The sequence below is a fragment of the Vespa crabro genome, chromosome 24 (assembly GCF_910589235.1).
Source record: "Vespa crabro chromosome 24, iyVesCrab1.2, whole genome shotgun sequence".
Lineage (NCBI taxonomy): Eukaryota > Metazoa > Arthropoda > Insecta > Hymenoptera > Vespidae > Vespa > Vespa crabro.
Window position 1 is genome coordinate 2449877 of NC_060978.1, and position 27143 is coordinate 2477019.

Consider the following 27143-nt stretch of genomic DNA (forward strand, 5'->3'; position numbering starts at 1 on the left):
TCCTAAGTATATTCAATTCCAAAATCACGATTCTATCTTCGGTTAGATCGTCTAATTGTACGTCTAAATTAGATCTACCTAACAAATGTGGAACGCATATTAATATCCAAGGAGAAGGACCACGTCGTTGTTGTAATATTTGTAAATTTTCCAATCCGTTACGATAAGCCTAAAATTTAAGAAGATTAACACTAAAACATACGTATGTATGTACATAAAGTGCATAAACAATTGAGAATATTTAAGTACTTTGTTTTGAATTTACGAACTAGCAAAGTATATTCGAAGTATGAATTCACAAAGCACCAAGACAAATAGAAATACGAGAAATCGATTTGAAAAATATTTGCATAATAAGCAATCGACAATTCGACCATTTACCACGATACAACATTCAACAATGTAGCATTCAATGTATTAGTAGTCGTTATTTAAATTCTCAACAAAGTTCAATCGATAGACCTCTGGAAGTTTAACATTTTCAAAATTAATGATATTTACGTTCATGCAATGCAATTATCAATTAATAATCGTATTCGATGATCTTTGAGAGCTTATTGAAAATTTGGGAAAGAATATATAACGTTGAAAAAAAAAAAAAAAAAAAAAAAAAAAAAAAAGAAATAAAATGAAAGATATACATACATATTATTATTAACATTTTAATTAGATTTATAAAGTTAAATTATTTTCTACCTGATACAAATCTTCCAATGGTGTACCACGAAATAATAAGCAAACGAGCAACTCGTTACATTTAGCATGCACATCCCTTATAACAGTTGGTAATTTATTCGATTGGATACCTATCATCTCTTCACTCTCAGTGCAGGCAGCTAAAGTGAGATATCCAGTGCAACAGAGAACGTTGAATGCATCTGTCCAAAATTGTTCGGATCTAGCCAACGTAGGTCGACCCTAACACATATATGTATATATAATAATAAAAATATAACAAACAGCTATATATTAAATAATCAAAATAAAATAATTTATATATATATATATATATATATATATATATATACATATATGTCATAATAAAAATAATATACATTCATTTTTTATACAATCATCATACAACAGGGTTGCAAATAAAAGTGAAAGATAACGTTTACCTATTTCAAAATATTCGGATTGTATATATATATTTCTTTTTTTTTTTTTTTTTTTAAATAATCTTACATAAATAAATCGAGTTACGATGATAGACAGAGACTCGTTTAACATTCCCATGAATACACGTTGTGCCATTTGCGGAGGTACAGTTTCCCATAAATCTGCTCTTGTTCCTAAACACAAGTTTTCATACGAAACAAATATCTTTATTACGTTCTATTTTTTTTTTATTTTCTTTTTGCTTTCTGTATTTTTATTTTTTGTCTTTGTTACATTTACAATTTACCTTGCATATAGAGCCACCACATTTGTATTACAAAAGAACATCTTTCCTTTTCGAAGAAGGACTTATTACTATGCCAATCGAGAGAATCAGCTTCATTGAGTATATATAAAGAGATTAAACGGCAATGTAAGTCAAGTAATCTTTCTGCGACAGCTTCCGTCATTTCTTGATAAGACTTGTAACAATTATTTATTTTCTCGCTTCGTGTGTGATAATGGAAAAATTAAAAAAAAAAAAAAAAAAGTATTAAACACCAATTGCATTTGAAGCGTATATAAAAAAAAAAAAAAAATGACAGATTATAACGAGAGTACCTTATTCCGGTAGAAACGACATTTTTAATATGCTGATTGTAACACCAAAGACAATTTTTTATCAATGCCGCTGCTCCTAACGTAGCCGTAAGAACGGTCAAATCAGCATGATCCAGACACTCCTGTATCAACGTATGCAAATGTTCTGAAAATATTTATAGATCGTATAGAGAACATTATTGTTAAATTAATCTAATCGATCATAATAACATTATTTAATTTATTCGATAACAATAAATTGTTTGTATTCATTTTACGATATAAATTATCATTATTCGATTAATTTTCACAGAAGGAAGAGATGCATTGCTATTGTCGAAATTATTTTGCTGGATTTATTAAATGACTCGAAAACGATGGATGAGTTCCACTCTCTTAAAAAAAAAAAAAAAAAAAAAACCCTTTAAAAATTTTGTTTACAAATCTGTGATAAAAAAAACAAAAGTGCATCTTATATACTCGACCCATTTCTATATACTGAAATTTTGTAAATAATTCATGTATCGTAAACAAGTCATGTACAGAAGGGATGAATTATATGATGGAAATATAATTAATGTATCAAAAAAAAAAAAAAAAAAAGAAAAAAAAAAGTAATCATCCACAGAATGAACGAATGGATGATATAATCGAATATAATTAATGTAATATAGAAAAATTCTGTAATAATAATTTATGTAAATATTAGATAATTAAATATACCGAGCAATTGATCGGCTGTATCGACGACCATATGAACAAATTCGGTCGGTAGAATATTTTTAACGACTCCATCGTCCGTCTCGATTTCCGTTGTAGTTTTGCATTTGACATTGCTTAATCCTGAAGGCCTTTTAAATGTGATCAAAAATTCAGCCTCCCACCACATAACTATTTTAATTGCTGCAAACGAGGCGTGTCTCGGAAAATCGAGCTTTCCACCGCTGACGCGAATGCACAAAGCTTCTCTCAGTACTGTCTGCATCTCCTACACACGCAAATAACTACGTACTTTGAAATGTTTATTGAGAGAGAGAGAGAGAGAGAGAGAGAAGGAAAGAGAGAAAAAAAAGGAGAGAAAAAAAAAGAAAAGAAATCTTTATTTCTCTTAAAAACTTTTTCCTATTCCACGTTTACAAATTCAATTCTAATTTGACGTTAACGTTACTTTACCATGCGCGTCATTGATAAAACGATCTAAACGATTGATTTGCATTTATTTGCAGATATTAACAATAATAACAACAACAACGATAATCACAGAAGCTTAAATGTCTTAGTTTTTCAAATATAAACATATAGATATAAACTAACAAGAAGATAAGGGTATCTTATTTAAACGATGGCAAAGCGTGCTGATTTAATTACACGCTATATACGTCTGAATGCACAGCCTTTGTTAACGAAGCGAGTTAGGGGTTGTTTATACACGAAAATTTATATTCGTATATAAAAGAAGAAACGAACATTTTGTTTTCCCGATGAAATTTCTTTCCCTGTATTCGCATATGATTTCTTTTTTTTTCTTTTTCTTTTTTTTTCTCTCTCTTTTCTCTTCTTTACGATCCAATAATTTATTGTCCATGACGTTGAACTTATTATATCAAAGGATATTTGCTTTCCTAATTGCCACGTTTATAAGTGATTTCCAAATGTACATGTGTAAATAAAATAAGCTTCATCTTCGAGTAATTATATCTCTCAAATAATTATTGTATGGAACGCCTACGCGAACGAACGAACGAACAAACGAACGAACGAACGAACGAACGAATGAACGAACTCATTAGCATTAACCAAAGGTACTTGGTATTATTTAATTTTTTAATAATAAGTATTTATTTGAATTTCATTGTAATTCGTCTTAGTCATATTGCGCCAAATGGAAAACGGAACGAATTAAAATGATGGTAGCCGATTAATTAATTTAAAAGGAATAATGATAAATGATAAATATGGACCTACATATTTCGTTAATTATCAAATAAATATGATTGATCAAAATCAAACATACGGAAATAATAGAAATTGATCTATTATTAATTAATTTCGATTATTACCTGATAATATTGCATGTCCCGTTGCAATAAAATTCTAACGCGATCTACTAAGTTCCCATCTTCCATAATCTCCATGGCTGTTTATCTATTAAAAAAGTCAAAACTTTTTATCGGAAATATTCTAATTGATTTATTAGTACTATTATATTTACATTTAAATAAGTATACAGTTTTAATATTACAAATAGATCTTGTTTTAAATAAATTACGTAAGCTTTTATACTAATTGATATATATATATATTATTGTTTAAAGTGAACTATACTATAAATAAATAAGTAAATAATTAAACGCATAATATAATTACAATATCTTTCAAAATACTTACATGTTAAGTTTTCAACAATGTTCATCGAATTATCTCTTATGTAGTTGCTAATTTAGTTTCATAAATATTATGTAAACATATATATGGTATTCTATTATGTATCCATTTGGTATATATACGTTATCATACATGAATATAAATTATTTTCTAAAATTGGCAGTTTCTATATACTTAATACACAAAAATATATTGATATCAATATATTGATATTTTTATATTATTCTTTACCACTGTAAGAACATTTGTCAAAACATACTTTTTTTTTTACAATAGATGATATTTCATCGTTTAAAAGCTCGTGCAAAGTTTTATCATCATACTTATAAACCCATTTACCCTTTACAAAATCATAACGTTTTGGTCCGGATGTCGGAGAAGAAAGCCAAATTTGCCTGTTTGGTGTTTGTCTATTTATAACGTATGTGCCATATGGATTACCAAATTTAGCAGTCAATACTCCATCCTAAATCATAAATTTTTATTTAATATTAACAATAAAGAATATATTTTTTCTCTCTTTATAAGATTAAACATATTCTATTACATACTCCATAAGAAACATCTGAATCTTCCAAATGCGTAGCTTCTTCAATCACATCCTCAAAATATTCTGTTAAGGATTCAAGAGTTGTATCTGAAATCTTTTCAAATTCTACAAGAGTAAGATTTCTACTAAAAAAAGAAAAACAAATTACAAATTAATAAGTATAATGTAATATTTTTCTTACAGTTTATATATATATATATATGTATATATATTTTTATACTTACTCTAAGTTCATATAATCAACTTGTGAACTATACAAAGAAAGAGGTACATGAAATAACAAATTATTTTTAATATTTATATATCTTGTAGAATATACGTTATCATAACCTCCAACATTGTTTTTATAGTTAATTGAAATGTGTCTTGATAAAATGTTATGCGTAATTTTAGTTGATAATTTATTCGATACTTTCCTTAATACGGTAGATTGTATCACTGTTTGAAACATGATCTATTTCTATGAAATTTATCGTATCGATCAAACAAATCATTCAAAGTATTAAGTGAAAACTATGCGACAAATCACACAAGAATTCTTTTAAGGATTTTGTTAGAGCACGTGGTTAACATCAAAACTAAAGTATTTATGAATAATACTTACCGATAGTTGATAAGTAAGGTATCTATATATATATATATATACACTGTAGATATTTACAAATATTTTGTTCTAATTCCTGATAGCATTAACGTAACAATCTATTTCTAATAATATTTTACTAATATCAAACTGATAAACTAACACTATACGTAACATATTATTTACAGTATGAATTTCATATCCTTAATTTAAATCGGTTTGAACTTTTAAAGTTACAAAGTTTATAGCTTTTATTTAATGGTTAACATTTTTAATAGAGAAACGTTATAAGTGAAGAAATGTTTAATTTTTATACCACATAAGATCTGACATTATTAATAGGTACATTTTAATTTATTCTAAATATTTTATCTAATAATTTATCAGATATTTTTGAACGTTTGTTCATTAAAAATTATGATATTTTAGAAAATGGATAACCTATTTGGTAAAGAAGACTCTGGAAATGAAAGTGAGCACGTTGAGATAGATGATAAAGATGAAAAATTTAATATTTCACAAAATTCTACAACGTCTAAGGATATTGAAAATATGGACGTAGATGGTTTACCAATAAAGGTAAATTATTATTATTAGGTTATAATAATAATAATAATAATATTAATAATAAGTATTATAATTAAATTAAGATATAAGTTCATATAATCAATGTGTTAAAATCAGTATATTTATTTTAGGGAGAACTGGATGCTATGAGTTCTCAATCTCAATCGGATGCTGAAGAAGTAGGTTCTAATTCTATATGTATGACAATGGATGATCAATTGGAAATAGTAAAGCACGAAATTGAAATTGAAAATAAAGAAGAAGAACCAAGTACAGAAGATATTTTTGGCAATGATATTATGTTACCTCATGTTAATCATACTAGTATTAAAGAAAGAAGAGAAAGTAAAGAAAAAAGTAAAAAAGAGTTAGAAGAGGAGGAAAGGGAGAAAATGCAGTAAATATATTTGTTTTATATTACAAATATATACAAGTAAAATATTATTGTAGTATTTTCTTTACAAATTTTATGTTTTAGAGTACTTGTTTCTAATTTTACGGAAGATCAGTTAGATAGATATGAAATGTATAGGAGAGCTGCATTTCCAAAAGCAGCTATAAAGAGGGTAAATATAAAAAATTATAAAATAATGATGTCCTATAATAATATCATGTATGTATATATATTCTTTTCTATGTGTCAGATTATGCAAACTATAACAGGTTGTTCTGTATCACAGAATGTTGTTATAGCAATGTCAGGTATTGCTAAAGTATTTGTTGGTGAAATTGTAGAAGAAGGTAAAGTTATATATAACTTATATAAGTTTATAAATAATAATTTTATTTAATAATCACACATTATTGTAGCTTTAGATGTAATGGAAGCTAATGGTGAAACAGGACCATTACAACCCAAACATTTAAGGGAAGCAGTTCGTAGATTAAGACTTCAGGGTCAAATACCAAATGGACGTGCACATAAAGCATTCTTTAGATTATAGATAATATATAATATTATTTCTTCTCATACTATGTAAGTTTATATACAGATGATATAATGGTAATGGGGGATAGCAATCGTAGTTCATATTTTATCCGTACATGTCGCTGAAGTCAGCTAACATAACCATACTCTATGGAATACAGAAAGATGGCGGACAATATAATATTTGTTTTAATATTCTTTTGAACTATGTATAAAAATTTCTTGTTAAGAAAAAAAACGTGTGTTCTTAAAAATAAATATAATTATTACTTTATCATACATGTAAAAGATTTTTATATCCAAGAGATTATATATTAGCTATATTCGTAAGATTTGTCTCTTTATATTTTTTGGTTAACTTTTATTAAATGATGTTATTATATATTAAAATTACGATTTTTCTCTCTCTCTCTTTCTCTTGCGTTTTATTCATTTATTTTGTTACACCTGAGAGAAAGTTTTGTATCTAATATTGTATATAAAATATATATGTAGAATATATAATATATAAGTTGATAATATATGTGGAAAAGAAAAAAAAACAAAGTGATTTGTGATTTTTTTAGAGATAACTTCTCTCTATAATTAATTCAATGAAGTATTATAATATCATACTATTATTTGTTTCACACTTGTAACCTGTTATACTTACCAATAATCTTACAACTTTTATAGAATGTTTAGTCGCGAATGCATCGCACGAACGAACGAAACATGATATGCAAGTGCTCTCTGCGTTATTGTTAACGTATTGTTTAGGTTGTGTAATATTACAGGGTATAGATGATAAACTTATGTTAAATAAATTCGATGATATTAAATTTTGGAAGAAATGTATACCTAAAATATATAAGAACATTAATATCTGTGTCAAAGATAATCGCACGTTACAAAGGTCTAATTATTCATTAACAAATCAATTTACATTTTCTCATAGGCAAAAAGTAAGCTCTCATAAGGAATAATATTAGACAAATATTTTATTGAAAATATTTTCTTAATTTAATTGAAAATAAAATAGAAAGTAATACTCTTAATATTGAATACTTTAAAATATATATCATACTTACAGATGTTTCCTATTAAATCAAAATCAAAACATTCCTATACACTGCAAAAATATATTCGTCCATTTGAGAAATATCATCATCAACGAAAATTACTTATTTATGGTGAACGAGATATTTCTGAATATTTTTCTACATATAAAAAGGATTCGAAAAGACACGTGAAAGCAACTACATCTGAATATTATCATTTACGACAAAGAAAACAGAGTGATAATGAAGATGATGAAGAACCTGACAAAGAATGTAATATAAATTAATGAAAGGATCACATAAATGATATATTTGCTATTGTGTCGTTGTATTTAATTGTTTTATTTGTTTTTGCTTTATGTAAAATAGAATATACAAAGGTTTTTAATATATTTCTTATTTTAGATTTAGATGATTGGGACGATTGGGGTATTTGGAGCCCTTGTAGTGTAACATGTGGATGTGGACAACAAGTTCGTTGGCGTCATTGCATAACTGATGATTGCATTAAAGGATTAAAAAAAGTACAAATAAAGACTTGTCATCTTAAACCATGCGATAAAGGTTTCTTAAGTTGGCTGGGTATTAAGCTTTAACAAAAATTAAAATCAAAGAAATGAAGTCTGTAATTAGGTGTTTACAATTTAACAAGTTATTAATGTTCTCTCATGCTTATCATGTTTATTGTTGAACATATTAAAATTTCTATTATTTTATAATTTTATATTTATACTTAATAATACTTTTTGATGAATAATCATTATAATAAAACTAGTGATATGATCATAATAATTATTGAATAATATGAAAAATTTTTAATGTATATGCATAGGGAATTATTAATTACCTAAGAAATAATATATTGTCATAATTTTATTTATATAAAATATATATGGAATAGACGATATTCAAATCTTTTGCAGGTACCAAAAGGGAAGGAAGAAAATAAAGGTTATTTATAATAATGCAATATATACATTAATAGCATTTATTTATTTACATCATTTCCATAATATGAATAATAATTATGTATTTATTATGATCTAATTAATGAAATATTTTAATTATGACATATTAATATATGACATTTAATTAATTTGCTCTATGTTTTAAATTTTCAGATCGATTATCCAGTGTCGATCATTAAAAAGTTTCGACACAGTCATAGCACAATATCGAATTTATAACATGATTTTGGATGTCGAGAGGAATGTGAGAGAAGATGCTATTAGTTTTTAATCAGTGTCTATATTCGGCCAAGAAATAGATGTAAGTAATTATAATTTTATAAATTATCAATTATTACTCATTTAAATTCTTCTTAATGATATCATTGCTCGTAAATTTTTTTATTGGAATAAAAATTAACCATCCTTTATATTATTAAAATGAAAATGTCAATAAGGTTATATTTATTTTATCTTATTATATTTTGTCTAATCTTTATTTAATACTTTATTATTAAGAATTTTCAATGAATAAAGAATATTTTTCTTTTTTTTTTTTCTTTTTTCATTATATTTTAATTCTCTATTGGAAGAATATATATATAACCTAGAATTTCTTTTTATCATCAAAGCTAATGTTTTAGAAAGAATATGATTTGTATAATAAAACTATAGAAAAGTTTTGAAGATAAAAATCCTTATGTTTGGATAATCAAAATACAATAATAACATAAATAATATCAATAATAATAATAATATTAATATAAAATAATATTACTCACAATAAATAGATAGATTAATAAATACAGTTTTAATATATTTTATAGTTTTGCTATAGGAAATGTATAAGAAAAAACATAAAAATATAAATATAAAAATTTTGGCCATGGAATTTTAATTGTAAATCATATATATCCTAAAAAAAAAAAAAAAAATGTTTAAATCTAAAGTTCATATTATAGCAAGTAAATTTTTCTAATTGCTTTTTAAAAAAGTTTAAATTTAGAATCACTCGGTCATGGAAGACATTAATTTACTCCGCATTAAAATAATCTTCTGTTCTGTAAATTGTTGGAGGTTCAAATGTTTGCTGCTGTTTGTTCCCTATCACAGATTCTTGGTTTTTTTTCTGTAAGAAGATTCTATATAAGCAGTAAAATCTTACTTGTTAAATGTCAGATACAATTTATACTTACAAAAAAAGATAATGGATTAAGAATACCAAAAAATCTATCCGTAACACCCAATTCAGCTTCCGCAGTGTCAACAGCTGTTTCTAATGCTGTCAAACTTACATTAGCTGCTATAAGGACGTGTTCAAGTGCATCTATTTTTCTACAAAGTGTTACTAATTCTTTCTGCATATGTCGTATCCTTGGAATGTGTTCATTCATACATTCTGAACTTTCAGCTTGAACCTATGTAAAAAGAAATGATATTATAGATAACTAAGATATATTTAATAATCAACTAGATCAAATAGTTTTAATTTTATCTCATTCTAACCATTGCAACAATTGATTGAAATTCTTCTAAACGTATCATAACATCTTCGATTGTTTCATGAAATTGTTTCATCTAAAAATAAAGAAATAAATTTAAATTTAATTATATATGTATATTATAGATTATATATGTTTACATGATTTAAAGGTTATAAAACATATTGCTCGCCTTAACGGATAAGTTGACTTTCGCATAATCTGCATAATCCTTTGCTAATTCTTCTATCATATTTTCATTATGTGAGGAAGACATGTTTTCGGAAATTTCAAAATAATAATAATGCAATATATATAACGTTGAAAGAGATTGAATCTCTACACACTATTATTGACGTTAACACAGTGCCAATATACGCGCTTTTAAATGACAAATATCATTAATCGGGCAAAGAAACATTTAGAGTTTCTTAGTTTTAATACATGTACATATATATATATATATATACATGCATGTATATATATATGTTTTTTTTCTTTTATCCTTAATATAAAATTTCATTAGAGTTAGCTTTACTATGATTTCGATGCGCTTGCGCTTTGACAAGTGTTAATGACATACTTTAATCGAGCGGGGATTTGAATATATCCTTTTCTTTTTATTTATTTATTTTTTTTTTTTTTGCGTAACACGATAGTACAAAAATATATTATTGAACTCTATTTAAGTTAAATAAGCCTCATTTATATATCTTTGCTATTATGAAATTTCTATTTTTAATACTTTATGATCGAAGTGAAAAACTTGTGGTGATTTGTCAAAAAGAAAAAAAAAAGAAGGAAAGAAAAAAAAGATAAATAAATAATTATTATTTGCTTCTATTCTATATTCTATTTACGTATGCGCGTATATACGTTCATACGTACATAGATATACGTAGTTATTATTTGTAATAATAATAAAATATACATTTATAATATTTATTTGTCGGTAGTTGTAACTTGATCTATATTAATTTTTAACCTTTTCTTATTTTTCCTCTTAAGTGATTTTAGGTGCTTTCGAAACGGCATTCCGAACGTTTCAACAACATTTCTCCCTTTCACTTTATAACAGTCCTGTGTGTGCGTTTTTTTTTTTTTTTAATATGCCTTTCTACACTTCTCCTTCTGGTACTCATAATACCATACATCTTCCTTTTATAATTACATTGTATTTTTATGGTGATCTGTCATCATATAATTATTTTTATTCTAAAAGAAAAGAAAAGGAAAAAAGAAAAAAAAAAATATATATATATATAACACAAAATTTATTGGTTGACAAAAAATGTTATATGAAAATTTCAGGTAGTAGAAATAATTAAATATAATTACAGTATTTTTACATGATTGTTTGTTAGCTCGTATTTTGTTGATTGAAAAATAAATGTCGATTGTATATGAAAATATATATTTACGTTATTTCACGCAAAGTTAACACGAGTTTAATGATCATCGATTATATACTTTATGTATGATAAAGACCTTTTATATTTGACGTCATGAATCTCAATTGCAAGAATAGATGACAATGAAATATGATTTGCACCGACGTAAGAGGATAACGAAGATTACGTTTTTGTGGGATCATCTAACGTAAAATCATGTCCTTTTTTTTTTTTTCTATCTTATGCGAGATTTAGATATTATTACAGATCGAATACAATCGTTCGATCGTTAATTAATTAATTCGATGAATAATTCATGTTAGGAAAAATATACGTATTAACTAAAGATTACGCTTTTAATTTTTCTACAAGTTGTTTTAATGATCATTTCAAAAATTTACTTCGACAACTTTAGATTTTTTTTTCTTTTTTTTTTTTTATTAATTATTAAATTATAGCTTATCGATCGAAATGTTCCATGGAGAGGCGAGAAGAGGATCTGCGTACTATGAATAATATAATAGGAAGCATATAAAACACACGCATTAATAAAACAGAAGTTAAGTGACAAAACTTACGACGATTTAATGAGTTAGTTAAGTATACGGAATAATAAAATTTACGACGGTCTAATGACTTAATTAAGTATATATAATAGAAAATAAAAGTTATAACGAGAATTTAATTAAGTCATAACTTAACCGATGATCTTTTCGACATTGAATAAAAGCGCTATTAATTTGGCTGAAACCATAAGCGAAAGTTAGTGAATCTAGGAAGCAGTAGGACGTAACTGTAGTATAGAAATGGAATGAAAAATTCACTTGCATGATCACGAGCATGATGTCAAAAAAGAAAACTATATATACGAGATTTACGATAGAAATCCTTTCTATCGCGAGTTTCTATTCCCATTATATATATATATATATATATATATATATATATACTATATCTATTATGGATTTTTTTGTCGTAATTTGATGAATTGCACTTCTCTTTCTTTTTCTCTTTTTTTTTTATAATGTATATTTAATATATTTAATATATATATATAGATAAAAGCATTGACAAATTTTTTCTTATAAAATAGTAAAACAATTGAACGTGAAAAAAATAATTAATTTCTTGATAGGTGTCGGTCGTATTAAATATTCATCATAATTAATTTTCTTTTGAATGTTTTTAATTTTTTGAAAAATACTCTACGATGCAAATACCAATTTTTTTTTTTTTTTTTTTTTTTTTATAATTATTCCAAATTCTTAAAGTTTGACGTGTCTTCTAATACACATTTATATGTTTAGTATTTTTTATTATTTATTATTTTTTCCGTTATTCGATTAGTATATTTGTATTATTGTACTCGTAAATTTATATCACTGTATTCGCTCTATTATAATACGCTCTATTATAATATATGATTACGTAATACTTTTCTCGCTTATACGTAGATTACTTTTTCTACGCTTACATTTGTTTATGTAAAAGTATAACAAAAAAAACATTTGTCTTTCTTATGAGATCAAAATGTCATTGTAACGTAATCAACCGATATCGTTGATCGTACGATAACAATGATTACATATTCTTGACTCATTAAGTATTCAAAATACATTTATAAGATAGTTATATAAAAGATACAGAAAAAGAGAAACAAAGAAGAGGAAAAAGAAAAAAATTTATTTGAACACATTTTTTGAAGTCACCATAAAGAATATAATTGTAAGTGTAATGAATCAAAAAAAAAAGTATAAATTTGGCGCTCTATGGTAGCCTTGTTTTTTTTTTTTCTTTTTTCCTTATTTGTTCTCTTTCTTATCGTCGATTCCTTTTTTTTTTTTTTCTTCTTTTTACTGGAACACGTGGAAGAACGAACGGTCGTACGAAAAAGCGAAAGTAACAATAAACAATAGCAATAAGAATAAAGTGAAAGGGAACGTTTTGTTCGTTCAGTAATCGGAAGTCTGGTTAAACGGTAACCATGAACGATCATATATATTTTTTTTTTTTTTAATAATAATTTAAATTGTATTTAAATAATATTATATCATCGAGAGAAACTTGATATTTTTCTTCGAACGTACATGCTTTTAGAATTTCTTTAGAATATTTGACTTATTTCGTAACATAAGTTTGATTTAGGTAAATGAGTTGGATAAATATTAACTCGTTAATAGTTAAAGTATAAATGCGTATATATATATATATATATATATGTATATGTAATGGTAAATTTTTAAGTTATATATATATTTTTTTTTTTTACAAAAATTACAAATTTGCATAAAATATTTGAAGTATGCTAATAACCCTTAATATTTTTTTAGCATCGATGTGTCATTGTGTTACGAAATGTATTTCGTATATATATACAGAAAGATAAGAGAAAAAGAGAAGGATAGAGATACTTTCAATAGATTTATTGATCATTATTCATTGATTTTTTTTTTTACATAGATACAATTTTTCTTCAATCCCGTTAGAAATTTTGATAATCATATAGATATAATTATTATAATTATCGTTCGAAAGAACTAAATAGGTTAAATATTAAATATTCTTTTGTGATACTTTGATTACTGTACTTAAGTATCGTCTTATTAATAAAGTCGAAATTGTATTCCTTGAAACGTAAAGTCAATTTGAAGATTTATCTAGGTGGGAGGAAATAAAAGTATATCTAATTGCGATTAAGATATCTATTTGCGACTAAGATCTCTCTCTCTCTGTATGTATGTTTATATATATATATATATATATATATATATATATATATATATATATATATATATATTATGTTAATGTATATTTCGAAAGTAAATGGAGCAATGAAATTCGTTCACTTATTCCGGATTTACATAACATCAAATTTTACGCTGTCATTTTGCAATTCTAATGTCTTTTCTAATGGAATTTCAATGAATCTGGAAATATTACTTTTTTGAAAAAAAAAAAAAAAAAAAAAGAGGAAGAGGAAAGAGAAGATGTAAATAAAATTTGGTAATATTTTTAAAGTAAATACACACAGGCACACACACGCATACATGTATGTATGTATATATATATATATATATATTTAATGTATATAGAGTTACGACTTATTGCATACGATAGTCTCGGCTTTCTATTTTAGCAATAAGCATACGGAGGCCAATTAGAATTGAAAAGTGCATGGCATCAAAGGAGAACGCATTAAATTATTCTTTCTCGACAATATCTTTCCTAGCATATATATTCATTCTCGTATTGACTTTGTCAAGCTCGTTAATAAGAAAAAAAAATAAAAAAAAAAGGAAGAAAGAAAAAAAAGAACATTTGCATTAATTACAAATAATAGACATGTTTTCCATTACTTAGAACAATTTTTCTTTCTTTTTTTTTTTTTTAATCGATTCCGCTACTTAAATGTAATTCAGTCTGATAATAAACAAAAAACAAAAAACAAAAAAAAAACCGATTGAACATTTAATATTAATAACAGAGCAAATATTGTTTCTTTCTTGCTTTTTTTTTTTTTTTTTTTTTTTTTGTTTTCTTCTCGAGAATAGATATATCATTTTTAAGGATCGGTCTTCTATTTTTTACGAGAATATAAGTTGATCATGACAAAAGAAATGAGAAGAAATAAAGAACAAATTAATACAATGAACATATAAATAAATGATAAAGGAAAAAACAGAATGTTATCTTGGAAATTTTTATTATTTTTTTTACGTTTCAACATTACGGGGGGAAGGGGGGAAGAGGGGGATGGAGAGGGAGAAGAAGTTAAATATATCCATGTATGCAAGTGTATTCAGCTTGTAAAAACGTTATAGTACTAACATAATATACATACATAAGTTCATTGGAGTCTACTCAGGAGCTCAGTGAGCTCGTGAACTCTGTGTCGTTCACTGTTCTACGCTCGTCCGTATTCAACATTATTCATTTGAAAGGCCAACGTGTGAGATCGTACTAATTGTTCTTTCGTGTTTTTCTTTTTTTCTTTTTCTTTTTTTAAAATCGATTATAATTTCGTATCGTAGAAAATACTTTTTCTTATCTCTTTAAGGAAACTCGTTGTTGCAAAAGGTAAGAAAGTCGAATGCAAATGGTAAATTTGTACGTGCCTGTATGTATATGTATGTGTAAGATAGAGAGAGGGAGAGAAAGAGAGAGAGAGAGAGAGAGAGAGAGTGATTGTTCTTTCTACGATAAAATATAATAATCTCATCGTTAATGGATACTAGAATATTAAATTTCAGATATTAGAATATTAGATTTACTTTATTAAAATGTCACAAACGAATGTAATCCTGATCGATTGTATTTTTTACGATATATCGTTACTTTTTCTGCATTGTTTTGCTTTCTTATTTATCCTATTCCTTTTTGTTTTCATTTTGCTTTACAAAAGTATAACATTTTTTAGCCGAGATTAATAATCGGTCGTTAAGAGCAATCGAGTGCATTTTCGTAAAGTTAAAATTACATTGTTTATAGAGATATTATCTTATTTACAATGATTTGAGAAAAAAATGATTTTAAAATAATTTTGAAATTTTTTTAATTCTTGAAATAAGAGATTGGAAAATGTACGTTCTGTTCGAATGTTTGCACGAAAGAATTGAAAAATATATTTTAATATTGTATAGGATATCAAATGATTTAATTATTTCAGATATTTCTTTTCTTTTTATTTTTTTTTTCTTTTTTTTTTCTTTTTTTTTTTTTTGACAAACAGGTTCGTAACATCCTGTCATTGTTTATCTTCTCTCTATTAAAAGCGGATTTAAATGTCCTTTCGTAAAGCGTATGTATATACCATAAATCTATTGATGGGTCGACGTTGTCATTCAGGATGTCATTTATGGAGTACATGCACGTATGAATTCGACATGTAATATGCACCAACACACTCATGTACCATTAAAATTGAGATATACGATCGACCTGTAGAATGTTGATTTTGTTTATTACCGAGAGAGATTGATGATTCTGATCGTGCAAGAAATTTTCCTGAATAATTAGAAATTAGTATCATGAAACGGATTAATTTACAAACGAAGAAAGGAAGAAAAACGATCTTTGAATTTTTATTTCATCGTTTCAATATTAATCTTGATCAAAATGTGATTACGATTATGTGATCATGATATGGCAAATAATGAACGATTAATTGAATATTTTCAAATATTTTTACAAATAATATATATATTTTTTTATTTATTTTTGAAGATAAAAAGGTTGCTATAAAAATAATTAATATTATTAGATAATATAATTTAATAATATAGCATTAGAATAATATAATTTTTATATGAATTTTCTCTTATTATTATCTAGATAATAAAATAAAAATAGAGAAATTTATTAATTTTAAATACTTATTGACTGATTGAAAAAGAATTTGTCCATGAATGCAATACGCAAAGTATTAAAGATCGTTCATTTGATTTAACTCATACACAGAACCAGTCTCTTTCTAGACTTTCAAGGTATACTTTCACCTATTTACTGTTAGACCTTCTCGATGGAAATACTGTTGCACTTGTTACTATCGCTTTTAAAGATTCCCAGTAGTGATTAGAATAGCATGAATTGTCTCTTTCTTTTTTTTTTTTTTTTTTTTTTTTACGTGCTTATACCTGAAGAGAAATTTGCAAAAATTCGTATTACTTCATTATGGAAATCGTCAGAACTTTTCGAGATTCAAGGATATTTCTATGCTTTTGAAATATAGTATAATAAATTAAGAAATAGTTGTGAAAATAAACTCGCGATATAAAATTTTTGCAAATTTTCTAATGATGATCACGTCTCGATTGAATTACTATTTACGATGTTTTTGTTAATAGAAAAGAAAAATCATGGAAGAGTGTAGCGAGATACAATCGTTTTATAAAGGCAAGACTATATTTATTACTGGAGGATCCGGTTTCATGGGAAAAGTTCTTATTGAGAAATTATTGTATGCCTGTGACAATCTTGATAAAATTTATATGTTAATAAGACCCAAAAGAGGTCACAGTCCAGATTCGCGTATAGAAGATATGTTCAAATTACCGGTGGGTTTTAATTTATTTACGAATATTTACAATTTTTTCTTTTCTCTTTTTTCTTTCTTTTTTTTATTTATTTTAAAAGATATTTAAGTTCTTTTATTAAATTGATTTCCTTTAAAGGATATGTATTATTTCAGTTGTTCTTAAGATTGCGAAAAGAAAAGCCGGAAATTATAAAAAAAGTGATACCTTTAGTTGGAGACATTTTATTGAACAATCTCGGTCTCAGCGATGAACAACGGGAGTGTTTAATTAATGAAACTCAAATCGTTTTTAATTTAGCAGCCGCGGTTAGATTAGAGGCTAAATTAAAGGACGCCATCGAATCTAACTTGGTAAATCGATCGATTTTATAAATATGTTTTTTTCTTTCTTCATCCTGTTTTTTTTTTTTTCTTTTTAATTCTGCATTATCAAATGTTTGTTCTTCGTCTCTGTGAAAAATTATAATAAACAAAAATTATACTGTAATGTAAACTATTATAAATTATACTAAATGTGAGATATTTTAATAAGTTAACATTAATCTTTATTTTATTAACTAACATTTAATTTTCTGACAAGAAAATATTGTATATATATATATATATATATATATATATATATATATATATATATATATAACTTATACTAATTGAAGTATACTATACTGATAATAATTATAACATGTGATTGGGAAATATTAACCTTTGGATATTAATTTCCATTTGAAATATGGATGTATGTCATGGTATCACATTGGTATTATGGAATATTAACGATCTCACGTTTGTCATTATTTTCTTTTCTATTTTATTTATTATTTTTTCTTCCTTCTAACCAATAAGATTAATAAAAATATTTAAAGTTGAAAGATACGTAGTGATAGTGCAGATTCGAAATAATTCAAAATGCTTACGGATTATTTAATTAATCAGAGATGTTGAATGACGTTAGGTTTAATCTTCAAGGTCGGCACGAAGAGAGTATTGGAACTTGGTAAGGCCATGAAAAAGCTGGAGGCATTCGTGCATCTGAGTACGGCCTTTTGTCATGTTGATCAAAAGGAGCTAGGTGAACGAGTTTACGATTCGCCGAATGATTCTCAGGACGTCATAAAATTTGTTCAATGGATGGAGGAAGACGTTGTCAATCTCGTCACGTCTAAGTAATTAATTAAACCGATGGACAGCTTAAATCGGTTTTAAAATTTTATTTCATTTCACATTTACTCTCTCTTTCTCTCTCTCTCTCTCTCTCTCTCTCTCTCTTTTTCTTTCTTTCTTCCTCTTTTTCAAAATAAGTAATAAATAAACAGTATTAGTATATTTATATATATATATATATATTTTTTTTTTTTTATTGAAAATACTTAGTAATTTCATAAGTTAATATTTTTTATATCGAAAATAATACTCCATTATTTATATGTTTTTTCTCTTTTTTTTTCCTCTTTTTTTGTTTTTCTTATCTACACGTCCAATAGAATAAAATTTATTATAATGCCGTTATACGTAAATGTTTTTATTTTGTAATTTTACGATCGCAGATTAATAGCACCGCATCCAAATACTTACACGTACACGAAATGTTTGACGGAGAATCTGGTCGCTGATGAGTATCCCCATATGCCAGTTGTCATAACAAGACCATCCATTGGTAAATATAATTAATATTTAATACAATCGATTTTTCGATCTTATGAACTTAGAGAGCATGACCTGTTATCTCATGATAAGAATTTTGATAAAGGACAATGCCAAGTAAAGGAAAGGTTATTTGATCATTTCGATCGTGTATTATAAAGACAGCCTTGTACAGATCGATCGATCCTTCGACATTTATATTATATATGCATATATATATATATATATATCATCACGCGTACTCGAGCAAAAATTATTGACAAACGGATATGTGATACACTTTGAAAAGCCTTATATATTTATACGTACTCATACATATATACATACACATACACACATACACGCACGCACATACTTATGTACAAATATAGATTTGAATTTTTGTTATATATTTTGTAGATTTTTTGATTCATGTTATATACAAACATTTTAAAAAATGTATTGATATACACGTGTCATGAATAGAAATGAGATGAAGATGTTATAATACTATGTAAGTGCTATTTTTCATGATTTTCATTTATGAGAACGATTGAACAATCAGAGTTATCATTTATTGTGAGAAATATTCTTTTCTTCGCTACAAAATCCGCTTTTGTTTCCGCTTGCTTTTTTTTCCCCTATTTTTTTTTCTTGTTGTTCTCTCTCTCTTCTTTTTTTTTTTTTTAACACTAGATGTACGGACATTGACGATCTATAGTATATCTAAAATAAACAGAATTAAAAAAGAGTAAAAAATTTTTTTACTAAAATCTGTCATAATATTAGATACATTTGTTTGTACGACATTAATCTCTATTATATATATATATATATATATATATATATATATATATATATATATATATATATATATATATATATATATATATATTACGTCGATCAAAGGCAATATAAATTGTTTAAAAGATAATATTTATCATTTCTCTGTGCGAAATAAAATAATATTAAGTTCTCAATGAAATTTGAAATTTGCCTAATCGATGGATACTATTAAAAATCTAATATTAAATAATAATAATAATAATAATAATAATAAAAAGAAAAAAAGAAAAATGAAAAGACACGTTAGATCAAATTAAAAGGGACAACGATGTTTACAGTTTTACCGGCTATCAGTGAACCTTTACCAGGTTGGGTGGATAATTTGAACGGGCCGATAGGTATCATTATTGGTGCTGGGAAAGGTGTAATTAGGTCGATGCATTGTAACCCTAATTATCATGCCGAAGTTATACCCGTTGACTGGGCAATTAATGCATTAATCGTGATAGCATATAAGATAAGCATAGATCGTAACAAGTAAGTAGATACATTAAATTTAATTTTTAAATATAATTTGGCATATATATGAATACGATAAATAATTCATCGCGATTGGTTATGCAATCTTTTTTCTCTTTTTTCCTTTCGTTATTCTCTTTTGTTTTGTTTTCTTTTTTTTTTTCCCCATCACGTTAACGAGCACACGAATCTTTTATTTAAAATATAAAAAATTGATGAATGAACTCAATACTGCAAAGGCATTGTTTGACGTAGATGTTGGAAAAAAAAGTAAAATAACAATGATGACTTTTTATTTTATACAGATTGACAAACTGTCCGGTTTACAATATTACCCAGACAAGTATAGAACGAATGACATGGGGTCAAATTTTAGAGAAGGGAAAAGAGATTATTTATGATTATCCTTTCGAAGGACAGATATGGTATCCGGACGGCAATATACGGAAAAACAAATTCATTCATAATTTGTTTGTCTTCTTCTTTCACCTTATACCGGCTTATCTAATCGACTTCCTGATGTTAATATTTTGTCAAAAAAGATTGTAAGTAAATATTTATCTTTAACATTATCGTATTACATTTTAAATTTGCATTAATTATTATGTGATTTAAATAATTTATTGTTATTGTTTTACAATACGATTTAAAAATTTGAATACAAATTTGAAAAAAAAAAAGAAAAAAAAAAGAAAAGGAAAGTAAGTTTATTAACTTTGATATGATAATAATATAACATAATTTAATATGTTCTCATTATAATACACATTGAAAGCTTAATTTATAAAATAATCAATAAATGACTTGTATTAATATGTAATCATTAATATTAACATTGTATTCAAAGTATATCGATCAATGTTATGTTACAATAATAATAAAAATAATAATAATAATAATAATAATAATAATAATAATAATAATAATAATAAAAATAAAAATAATAATAATAATTATTATTATTATTATTATTTCTAAATGGTAAAAGTAAATTTGAGATTCGAGGATCGATCGATGGATTTTCTCTTTTTATTCGTCTTTTTTAATTTTTTTTTTCCCTTATCTATTTATATCATTTTTCTTTTCTATTTTTTTACAGCATGGTACATATTCAAAAAAAAATTTCGAATGGCCTCGATTTCCTTCAATATTTCACCACGCGAAAATGGAAGTTTCACAATATGAATCTATTGAACTTATGGGGTGACATGAATCCAAAGGATAGGGAACTGTTTCAATTTGATGCAACGAATGTCGACATGTTAGAGTACATGAAGTTTATTATATTGGGTGCGAGGCAATATTGCATGAAAGAGGATTTATCTTCTTTACCGAGAGCACGCATTCATCAAAGGATGTAAATATTATCATCGATACACAAAAAAAACTTTTTTTTTTATTTTCTATCTTCTATCTTCTCATAATCCATCTGTTTCTTTTTCTCTTATTTTATTTTATTTTTTTTCTTCTATAATCGTTATCTACACACTTTCTCTCTCTCTCTCTCTCTCTCTCTCTCTCTCTTTCTCTCTTTCTCTCTTTCTCTCTTTTTCTCTCTTTCTTTTTTTCGCTTTTCTTTTATTGCTATTCTTCATTTTTATTTCTGTTCTTTTTTTTCTTTCTTTTTTTTGTAGAATGTACATCATTCACATCACAACGGTATATCTGTTCTACTTCGGGATATTTTATTTTATATACGAACACTGCGAGTTTGTTCAGGTTTTCGTCGATTACCTCATAAATAAGATCAAGATGCTGCCATTGTTGGGTAATGTTATTTAGGAGTATTGTGTTAAGAAGAAAATAGAAAAAAAAAAACACAACACAAAAGGAAAGATCCATTAAAAATCATTTAGAGTCTTTTTGTATTGTATTAATATAATATATTGTATATTTGATTTATTTGAAGTAGTATGTTATCGATAAAAGACTGACTAATTCTGTATATTTATGAATCTTTCTTTCCTTTTTTTTTTTTTTTACTTTTTCTCTATCTTCCGATATTTTTCCCCATCTTTATATATATAGCGAAGTAAAAAATCAAAAAAAAAGAAAAAAAATCAAAAAATAAAATACAAATAGAAATGGAGAAAAATGTCGAAAGATGGACAAAAATTAAAAAGAAAAAAAAGAAAAAAAAAAAGAAAAAAGAAAGAAAGATTTAAAAGTGTACAAAATTAGTTCGTCTTTTATCGATAACAATATCGACGAATAACATACTGCTTCAAATAAATCAAATATACAATATATTAATACAATACAAAGGGACCCCAAATGATTTCGAATAGATCTTTTCTTTTATTTTCTTTTTTTTGTTTTCTTATATATATATATATATATATATATATATATATATTTCATTTGTACGTACAAGTGTTTAAGATACGAGAAATTGGATTTTCCTGCGTTGGTGTGCTGTTTTTTGTTAAGAAAAAAAAAAAGAAAAAAAAAAAAAGGAAAAACAGGAAAGAAAGAATCTTCTAAGGGAATGATCGTAGTTCGTAAATAAATTGAAGCTTCGTTGAGTACGTGGATCTTAGATATTGGCCAAATATAGATACGCCTACGTACGTCAAAGTAAAGAAAAAAAATGTATCAGAAAGAGAGAGAGAGAGAGAGAGAGAGAGAGAGAGAGAGAGAAAAGAGAAGGAAGAAGAGAGGGGGAAACTAATCAAGAGCAAGATAATAAATAAAAAATAATTATTAAAAAGTATTAAAAAGTATATAAAAGTAAGTACAAAAGTTTTCTATATATATATGTATATATTTATGTATACAAGATTTCTGTACAATTTCAAAGTGGTTTATTTTTTATTTATTATCTTGCTCCCGATTAGTTTTCCCTCTCTTCTTCTTTTTTCTTCTCTCTCTCTCTCTCTCTCTCTCTCTCTCTCTCTCTCTCTCTCTCCTTCTATCTTTCTGATACACAGACAGGTACACGGTAAAGTACTTACGTATGGTTGCACGACGTGCATTGATTTTCACGTTAAAATTTAACTTCGTTGACTTGGCTTTACGGTCACCGACGGGGAAAGGGTATCTATATTACCCCTTTTTTTTCTTTCCCCCAAGCTTTTCCGCAATTATATTACGCAAGAGATCATCACTAATATAACCATCGAATCGAAAATGTGAATGGAAGAATATATTTTTAGCTGATTTTTCAAACGTATCTACGTTACGTGATAATGTTCGACGTATGAATGATCCAGAGAGATATGAACGGCCATATAATTTATCATTGAAGTAACGAAACAAGGAGAGAGAGAGAGAGAGAGAGAGAGAGAATGGGAAAGCAGAAATTTTATCGTTAGAAAAAGTCAATCATATCGGAGGAAGTGTTCGCGATCAAGCATGAAATCACATTCTCAAGAGTCTCTTATAAAAGAATATTTATATGACGTTTTAAAGAGATGTGGATGAGTGAGTGAAAGAGACGAAGAGATAAAGAGAAATATATATATATATATATATATATATATATATATATATATATATTGAGAGAGAGAAAGAGAGACTAGTATTTGATATTTTTGGATGTGTATATCACTATCGAAATCGATATCTCGAAAGAGTCGTTATTCGGATTTTATACAATAGAATGCGATCGTAAAGAAGTAAGACGTATTGTAGGATTTATTGAAATAAAACGTGACAAGAGAGGGTAAAAGAGAGACAAAGGTAAAAAATAAAAAAAAAGAGAGAGAGAGAGAGAGATTGAAGTGAGGACGAATATTTAATTAGAAAATTGTCAAATTGCATTGTTAGCCTTCAAATGATATAATGAAACAAAGAAAAGGGCTTGAAATGAAGCAACAGTTATTAGTTCCAAATCGTATGGCAGGATGGCGCTGAGAAATCCCAGCCAAACCCCATTCCATTATTGATCCACCCCCGCACACCCCCAAGAACGGACCACCAGCAGTGTCTTACTAAAGAAGCCTCTTTCTCCCTTTCTCTCCCTTTTCTCTTTCTCTCTCTCTCTCTCTCTCTCTTTCTCTCTCTCTGTCTCTTTCATTTTTTTACCTCTGTCTCTTTCTTATTCTCTATTGTCACGTTTTATTTCAATAAATCCTACAATACGTCTTCTATCTTTACGATCGCATTCTGTTGTCGTATAAAATGCGTATAACGACTCTTTCGAGATATCGACTTTGAAAGTGATATATATCTCCAAAAAAATTTGGAAGAAACATATCAAATACTAGTCTCTTTCTTTCTCTCTCTCTCTCTCTCTCTCTCTCTCTCTCTCCTTTCTTTCTTTCTCTCTCTCTTTTTCTCTCTCTGTATTCGCTTCGGTGACCTTCGTGTCTAAACTTCTCTTCGTATATACTTGCTTTTCCTTACCATTAAAATTCCATCGACGAGAGAATCGAGATTGACCCGATTCACGCGACCCTATCGTCGTTTTCTCAACGATCAGAGAGAGAGAGAGAGAGAGAGAGAGAGATTCCTGGATGCTCTTTTTACTTTTTACTAATTTTGTGAAAAGGCGTGAGTATATAAATATATGACGTATATATATATATATATATATATATATATATATATATATATATATATATGTTCTCGGAAAGTTCAAGGATTACTGACGAATATATAAGAAAAGGATCATGGCGTATGGTTTAATTTATAAATACTAGAATCTTTTTTTACTTTAATCATATATTTTGATGGGACTTTTCTTAATTCAACTTTTAATTGAGTTATTTACTATAAGAACTTATTAGATAGATATATTTAAATTTCAGATTGATTAATAAATAAACGAACTTTTGTTATATATTTTTTTATTCTTCTTTTTTGTTTTTTGGTTTTACCATTACAATTTAAACATTTTGACATGAATTATTTTCGACTATAGTAATGTGTATGTTGTTTGCAATGAAGTGCTTGCATGGACGGAAAAATAATACACACACACACGTGAATGTTCACACGTTTTCTACTCACAGTATGGATGTTAAAGTTAATAAACTGTTTATCTTTTATCTTGATTGATTCTTGAAATTGAATGAACGATTAACGGGAATTAATGGGTTTGGCCACAAGTTTTCAAGATAAACGGGAAGATAAATGTTGAGGATTAAAGATACGATAAATGCATAATTGCAGAGATGCGCATAGCTATAATTAGACGTTTATTTCTTTTATTTTTTTTCTCTTTTTTTTTTTTCTTTCCTCAACATTTAACAATGTAGCAGTGACGAAAAGGATGAAGTAATGGTTAATCGTTTAATTCCATTAGTCTTCCCATAACGTTTGACCTATTATTCTCCGTTCATTCGAGCCCACAAATAAACCACTTTCTAACCACTTTGCTGGAGCAATTTATTCGGGAAATGTTAGGGAGAAAATGTTTCAGAAATAAAAAAGATCATAAAATTTAACGTTTCTCTGTGTTTTTCATTATATACGTCTGTTTCATTTTTGTGTTCATGAATTTATATCACATGTGAAATAAAGAAAGTGAATCCATTTGTCGATATTTATATCGATTAGTAATTTCTTTGCGCCATTGGTTTGTGCGAGTCGAAAGGAAAAAATTAAGAAAAATGAAAAAAAAAAAATTAATGAATTCTTCAGAGGCGAATAATTTAATTTATTTAAATTGCTAATATAAAAAATGTCGAATGTTATACATTCTGTAATAATAATAATAATAATAATAATAATAATAATAATAATAATAATAATAATAATAATAATAATAAAAGTATGGCAATAACTTTGACCACCTTGAATATCTTCGTTTTTTTAAGAGATATGAAGAATATGGCAGTAATAATATTTTTACAGGTAGACACGTGAAGGTCTCTCTTACATAAAGATCAATTATATTTGTATAAATGAGATCATATGTTTTTGTTTACATTAGTCGATGTAGCTTGACATTTTCTCAAGCATCAATGTATCGTTCAAAAATTATTAGTTTAAGAGATATTATAATTTAAATATTTTTATTTATTTTAAATAAACAAAATAACATTTACATAATTATAATAAAAAATTGAAATGATTTCATTATAATAATGCTTCTTTATTACGAAAGAAATGTAATAAACTCAATTTTAAAAATTATTAACAAAATCAATTTTATTATAACAATATTATTGCAATATTTAAATAAATAAAAAATAAATTATATTTGAAAACGATGTTGATTTTAACTCTCTACGACTTTTCATTCCGGAGATATTATTTTCCATTCATAATTCCTATAGTACAGCTGTTCATATTTAATAGTAATAGTATTAGTAATAGCGGTGATTTTAAATAAACAAAATAAAATATATATAATTATAATAAAAATTTTAATAATTTCATCATAGTTATGTCCTTATTACAAAAGAAAATGAAAAAAATTCAATTTGAAAAATTATTAACAAAATCGATTTTATTATAACAATATCATTGCAATATTTAAATAAATAAAGAATTAATTATACTTGAAAATGGCATTGGTTTCAAGTTTCTACGATTTTTCGTTCCGAAGATATTTACTTCGAAAGATTTTCATTCATAATTTATATACTACAGCTGATCGTAGTAATAGTAGTAGTAGTAGTAGGCCATGCGTAAATTCTTGAAATTTATATAGGTCAGTGTGTCAT

At 26.2% G+C, this 27143-nt stretch overlaps 6 protein-coding genes across 21 annotated transcripts in view; 3 read left to right on the plus strand and 3 right to left on the minus strand.

Moving 5' to 3' along the window:
- LOC124432294 overlaps positions 1–4226 on the minus strand; it is an 8705-nt gene extending 4479 nt beyond the window's left edge. For 2 of the 3 annotated variants that reach the window (XM_046981103.1, XM_046981101.1), the window contains exons 1-8: positions 4087–4226; positions 3759–3843; positions 2422–2686; positions 1720–1864; positions 1406–1605; positions 1186–1292; positions 697–918; positions 1–169 (exon numbers count right to left, since the gene is read on the minus strand). The exon at positions 1–169 is cut by the window's left edge and continues 35 nt beyond it. In XM_046981103.1, coding sequence (XP_046837059.1) covers positions 1–169; positions 697–918; positions 1186–1292; positions 1406–1605; positions 1720–1864; positions 2422–2686; positions 3759–3833 — 1183 coding nt within the window. In that variant the 5' untranslated portion in view covers positions 3834–3843; positions 4087–4226. Of the gene's footprint in view, positions 170–696; positions 919–1185; positions 1293–1405; positions 1606–1719; positions 1865–2421; positions 2703–3758; positions 3844–4086 lie in introns of all 3 variants that reach the window. The other variant, XM_046981102.1, reaches the window with a different exon arrangement.
- Positions 4124–5190, minus strand: LOC124432300 (frataxin homolog, mitochondrial). Of its 3 annotated transcripts, XM_046981124.1 has the most exons (4): positions 4858–5190; positions 4635–4758; positions 4343–4549; positions 4124–4256 (listed from the first exon to the last, which is right to left on the minus strand). In XM_046981124.1, the coding sequence occupies exons 1-4, from the start codon at positions 5082–5084 to the stop codon at positions 4227–4229; spliced, it is 588 nt and encodes a 195-aa protein (XP_046837080.1). In that variant the 5' UTR covers positions 5085–5190; the 3' UTR covers positions 4124–4226. The 3 variants fall into 3 exon arrangements, with proteins under 3 accessions (XP_046837080.1, XP_046837079.1, XP_046837078.1); XM_046981123.1 differs by lacking the exon at positions 4124–4256 and having other exon boundaries at positions 4272–4549; positions 4635–4755; XM_046981122.1 differs by lacking the exon at positions 4124–4256 and having other exon boundaries at positions 4272–4549; positions 4858–5189.
- A 130-nt stretch (positions 5191–5320) lies between these two features.
- On the plus strand, positions 5321–6990 carry LOC124432298 (transcription initiation factor TFIID subunit 11). The gene is made up of 6 exons (XM_046981112.1): positions 5321–5558; positions 5646–5795; positions 5915–6180; positions 6262–6349; positions 6428–6524; positions 6594–6990. The coding sequence occupies exons 2-6, from the start codon at positions 5649–5651 to the stop codon at positions 6725–6727; spliced, it is 732 nt and encodes a 243-aa protein (XP_046837068.1). The 5' UTR covers positions 5321–5558; positions 5646–5648; the 3' UTR covers positions 6728–6990.
- On the plus strand, positions 6898–9010 carry LOC124432299. Of its 8 annotated transcripts, none has more exons than XM_046981114.1 (6): positions 6898–7037; positions 7387–7655; positions 7784–8024; positions 8157–8333; positions 8675–8702; positions 8873–9009. In XM_046981114.1, the coding sequence occupies exons 2-5, from the start codon at positions 7431–7433 to the stop codon at positions 8698–8700; spliced, it is 669 nt and encodes a 222-aa protein (XP_046837070.1). In that variant the 5' UTR covers positions 6898–7037; positions 7387–7430; the 3' UTR covers positions 8701–8702; positions 8873–9009. The 8 variants fall into 8 exon arrangements, with proteins under 8 accessions (XP_046837070.1, XP_046837076.1, XP_046837069.1 ...); XM_046981120.1 differs by having other exon boundaries at positions 6910–7037; positions 7488–7655; XM_046981113.1 differs by lacking the exon at positions 6898–7037 and having other exon boundaries at positions 7135–7655.
- Positions 8952–26021, plus strand: LOC124432296 (putative fatty acyl-CoA reductase CG5065). 5 transcript variants are annotated; one of them, XM_046981108.1, is made up of 10 exons: positions 15374–15647; positions 16902–17053; positions 17414–17623; positions 17758–17955; positions 18571–18767; positions 19149–19258; positions 20349–20547; positions 20835–21074; positions 21629–21886; positions 22164–26021. In XM_046981108.1, exons 3-10 carry the CDS (start codon positions 17426–17428, stop codon positions 22309–22311), a joined length of 1548 nt encoding a protein of 515 aa, XP_046837064.1. In that variant the 5' UTR covers positions 15374–15647; positions 16902–17053; positions 17414–17425; the 3' UTR covers positions 22312–26021. The 5 variants fall into 5 exon arrangements, with proteins under 5 accessions (XP_046837063.1, XP_046837064.1, XP_046837062.1 ...); XM_046981107.1 differs by lacking the exons at positions 15374–15647; positions 16902–17053 and adding an exon at positions 8952–9020; XM_046981106.1 differs by lacking the exon at positions 16902–17053.
- LOC124432301 (biogenesis of lysosome-related organelles complex 1 subunit 4) lies at positions 9532–11017 on the minus strand. The gene is made up of 4 exons (XM_046981125.1): positions 10373–11017; positions 10205–10276; positions 9895–10116; positions 9532–9827 (listed from the first exon to the last, which is right to left on the minus strand). Exons 1-4 carry the CDS (start codon positions 10454–10456, stop codon positions 9732–9734), a joined length of 474 nt encoding a protein of 157 aa, XP_046837081.1. The 5' UTR covers positions 10457–11017; the 3' UTR covers positions 9532–9731.
- Positions 26022–27143: the final 1122 nt, after the last annotated feature.